This window comes from Cibotium barometz, chromosome 21 (genome assembly GCF_041138505.1).
Source record: "Cibotium barometz isolate CiBa-2024 chromosome 21, ASM4113850v1, whole genome shotgun sequence".
Taxonomy (NCBI): domain Eukaryota; kingdom Viridiplantae; phylum Streptophyta; class Polypodiopsida; order Cyatheales; family Cibotiaceae; genus Cibotium; species Cibotium barometz.
Window position 1 is genome coordinate 25,491,600 of NC_141066.1, and position 4,672 is coordinate 25,496,271.

The window sequence follows — 4,672 nt, forward strand, 5'->3', positions numbered from 1 at the left end:
GATAGTTTGTGTGGGAGGAGAGAGTGTGCGTTTAGATTAGTGTATGTGCGGTGTGTACATGTGTGTGTGTGTGTGTGTGTGAGAGAGAGAGAGAGAGAGAGAGAGAGTATATACATGCATGTGCATACATATGCATCTATGTGTAGAATGTGCTTGAGAGAGAGTGAGATGGGGCAGACCTGGAGAGAGAGAGAGAGAGAGAGAGAGAGAGATGTAATGAGGGAGGGTGAAAAGAGAGAGAAAGAGAGTGAGAGAGAGAGAATAAAAAGTAGCTTTTAATAAAATATAAATTAAATAAAAAACATATATGTATATATGTGTATACATGTGTGTGTGTGTGTGTTTTCATTTACATTTATATATACATACATACATATGTATATATATATATATATATGTATGTATGTTTGTGTGTGTGTGTGTGTGTTTAGATGTGTGTATGATATATCTATCTATATATTTAAAAGTGACCACAACTTATCATCCATCTCCGCACATTAAAATTTAATTAAAATTAATTAAATTATATCAATGTTTGTATTTATATTTTTAAATACATGTATATATGTATAAGTATATGTGTCTATGTATATGTTTATGTATCTAAAACATAATATTGTATATACTATATATTTAGATATGTGTATGTGTGCGCGCGAGAGAGAGAGAGAGAGAGAGAAAGTGTAAGTGAGAGAGAGAGAGAGAGCACTTCTATGTGTGAGAGAGTGTAAGAAGAGAGAGGGAGTGTGTGCATGTGTGTGTGTGTGTGAGAGAGAGAGAGAGAGTTTCAACATTTGCGAGTGTGTGTACGTGACAGAGAGAGGGAGAGGGTCATGTGCATCTGCATGTGTGTGTGAGAGAGAGAGAGAGAGATGGTTATAGAAAAGGAATAGTTCTTTTCGGTCGAGTGCAATACTAGTATTAATTTAAATAAATATACCCCCACGGTCGTCTCCGCCTCTGTCTCCTCCCCCTCCCCCTCCCCCTGCCCCTGCCCCTGCCCCTACTCGTCCTTTTACTTTTGCCCCACCCCATTCCTGTCTGGTCCCTTCGCCTCCTATCCTTGCTCCCCTACCCCTATTTCCCTCTGAACCATCCCTCCCCCCGCCCCACCCTTGCCCCGCGGCTCTTCCCCTTCCTATTTTCGCCCCTATCTCTTGTCTCCCCTACTTCCACCTGCGTTTCCTTGTCCTAACCGCCACCGCCTTGTGCGAAGAGAGAGACTACCATCACGACCCACTGCGTTGTGTGAAGAAAGAGAGAGAGGGAGCCTCTCCTTCAGCTTTGCCATTGACACACAGTAGAAAACACACATGTGCTCTCTCCCTCCCTCCCTCTCTCTCTATTTCAATGACTAGAAAGGAGTCACATGGCCGGAAGACGTCCTTCTCTTGTGTAACTAAGATCCCTCTCTCTCTCTCTCTCTCTCTCTCTCTCTCTCTCTCTCTCTCACATCTGTGCAACAGTCGGCTGGAGGAGGAGAGGACAGATAGGGGTAGGTCGACGAGGCAAGCGGCTGTAGGAGGTTAGGCAGGCCTGGCACGGGGAGCAACGGGGGGAGGTGTGGAGGGCGGTGGTGCTTGCAGAGATTCAATGGAACACATGAGGTTGAAACATCACAAACTTGTATCTCAATATACAACTTATTATCTTAATATACACCACGTTATGTCGATATACAACATACAAGACCATGGATTTAATAATTGTCAACGGTTGTTGGAAGTGAGTGTAAATCGCAAAATTCATCACATGATAAATGAGTTTATATATTTTTACTTGCAAGCGTAACTTTGTTAAGAATAGGATGGGGTAACTTGGCACATTGCCATAAATTTTTTAAGTACATATATTGAATTTGGCACTGGTTTGGCAGCCATCATTTACATTAAAGGCAGTCCGTTTCTTTTTGCAGAACATACGCCATAGAAAATGCATGATCTTGAATCCCTCCTTAAGATGGCTGCTACAACGAAGGGCAAAGACAAGATAGATGAATTGGTAAAGCATTTCGATCTCAACCAAGAACATGTGCTGCACAAGGCTATCCAGAAAGGCATGGTTTCGGCGAATCTGAAGTTGCTGATTAAGACGGGCCAGGAGCTGGGAAAGAATATCAATATAGATCTAGAGGATGATCATGGCCTCACACCCTTGCATTGGGCAGCAGTACATGGGCACGTATCTATAGCCAAATGCTTGATTGAAGAGCATGATGCTAATGTTCATGCCATAGTGAAGCCAGTGTTGGAAAGTCAGTGGGGAGAAAAATTCAAAGGGGGCACTGTCCTGCACGTTGCGGCACGGGAAGGGCATGAATCAGTGGTGAAGGAGGTCCTTGGAGCAGTGAAGGAGAATGATGCAAAGATCGAATACATTCTCAAGAAAGACAATAGAGGGGACACAGCACTGCATGCAGCAGCTCGGTCCCTTGGTTCAGATCGTGGAATCTCAATTCAAACCATGTTAGAGCCCTTGCGCAAGAATGTTTCTACAAATGAAGAAGAGAATGTTTCAAATGAAGGTGAGCAGCTGAGATCACCGTTGCACGATGCTGCAGAGACGGGTCATGAGAAGAATATTGCGGATGTGCAAGGTGAGCAGCAGAGAACGCCCTTGCACTATGCTGCAGAGATAGGTCATGAGAAGAATGTTGAAATACTGCTTCAGGCAAAGGCAAGTTCATTAGCATGTGATGCGTGCGGTTCTACGCCGCTGCATTATGCCGTGAAAGGTGCGGGCAAAAAAGATGTCTTGAGTGCTCTAGCAAAATCGGGAGCTGATTTCAGTAAAGCAGATGATAAGGGGAGGACTCCTCTCTACATCGCTCTCTTTTTACAAAAAGACATGGGGTTGGCAGAAGAGCTCATGAATCTGAACCCAAAAGATCACTTGGTAAGTGATGAGGACACCTGCAGGTGGATGAAGGTTTATTTCTCTGTCGACAGTACAGATCAAGATAGAAAATTGTTAGAGGAGTCGTACAGTCGCTACTTTGGGTCTTCTCTAAGGGCTTCTGAAATAGCTGAAAAAATGCCACCTATTTATTTTGCTCTACATTTATCTAGAGTAGATATTGCAGAGTTCATTGATCGACATAGCCTCAAGCAATACGGCCCAGAAGCATGCATTAACAAGAAAGTTGATGGCCAAACTGCCTTGCATTGGGCCGCAATATTTGGTGACGTAGATGCGGTACGGGAGCTATTCCAGAATCCGATGTTTGGCAAGAAGCTGTTGGCAAATATTCACGACAGCTGTGGGAAGACTGCATTACAGCATGCCCACGAGAAGCAGCATGCAGATGTTGAACACGCGATGGAGGATCAAAAGGATGTCCAAAGGTACCTGAAGGGACCGTATAGAGAACGGAAGGAATATGTGGACGTTGCCAATTCAGTGTTGGTGGGCGCTGCCTTGATCGCTAGTATCTCCTTTGCCGGGTGGCTTCAGCCACCGCTGAGCTACATGTACTACTACAACCTCCCTCCCCTTCCGACTCCGGCCTCTCTTCCGGACCAATTCCAGTCCTATGCTGCCGTTCAACAGCACGTCGGCCTACGTGCATTCTGGGTTTTTAACAGCCTCTCCTTCAGCTTTGCCATTGCCACCATCATCGCCTGCCTGGTGGCCGTCATCTCAAGGTCGGGAAAGGCCTTCATAACCATCACTGTTCTGTACCTTCGTCAATCATTGTTCATCGCCATCATCTTCCTTGAACTCTCCATGGCCTGTGCCCTCGGCGCATTTGCTGCCGCGGGCTTCACTGTGCTGCCTCCTATTTTCAAATACCAGGTTAACATGGTGTCCACAATGGTTGTGGGCGGAACTCCTTGCATCGTCTTACTTCCATTGCTTGTGTACAGACTGTGGCAGGATCTCGACGGTCGTGGGCTTATGCGACGATGTTGGGCTTGTGTGCGCATCATGGTGTGCGCATCATGGTCTCGGCTGACCAAGATCGGCGTGTTATGTGTAAAATGTAGAGATTTTTTAAATTAGTGGTCTTCTCTAGAAGGTTTGAAGGGCTTTGCTAAATTGCTATCCTCAGAAGGCTTTGAACTAAAGCACTGTCGGGAATCCCCAACCGTAAGTTCACGTGTCACGTACTTGTTGTAAATATTGTGTCATGTACTTGTTGTAGATATCGTGACAAGTATGGCGATACAACCTCGTCAGTTATGGGACGATTTATTGTGTTTGTGCAACGCTAAGCTTTGCTTTGTGTTGGGCCATTTTAATGTATGTGAATTACCGAAGCATGCTTCTACACCACACTCTATTATAGATGGGACAGAGAGGCTCAGCTGGAATGTGTTTGCCAATCAAGTTTTAAAACAAGATATGTGGTCATTGCTACACCCGCATGAGAGAGGATCTACATATGCCTCTCAAAAACAATATGTGGGTACAAGAGCTCATCTGGACCGAATGTATATTTGCCAGCATGATTTGTTTTTGCCAGAGATATTGTCCATGCAGGTGGAATATAATCATATTTTGTCAGATCACTTCCCGGTTGGTATTGGAGATGCATAGCCATTCTGTGGATGCTTATAGGACATTATTGGGAAAGGCTCCTCTTAAGGTTAACCAGACTTTCTTGGAGCATACTATTTTCCATCACTTTATGTTTCACGTGTTACAAAACTTTCGGGGCCATGTAATCTCT

General features: G+C 44.7%; 1 protein-coding gene across 1 annotated transcript in view; it reads left to right on the plus strand.

Annotated features, from left to right (window-relative positions):
- The window catches only part of LOC147626993 (uncharacterized), a 7,190-nt gene extending 2,931 nt beyond the window's left edge, over positions 1-4,259 (plus strand). Inside the window, exon 2 of the mRNA XM_086815575.1 lies at positions 1,916-4,259. Coding sequence (XP_086671701.1) covers positions 1,933-4,002 — 2,070 coding nt within the window. The 5' untranslated portion in view covers positions 1,916-1,932 and the 3' untranslated portion in view covers positions 4,003-4,259. The remainder of the gene's footprint in view (positions 1-1,915) is intronic.
- Positions 4,260-4,672: the final 413 nt, after the last annotated feature.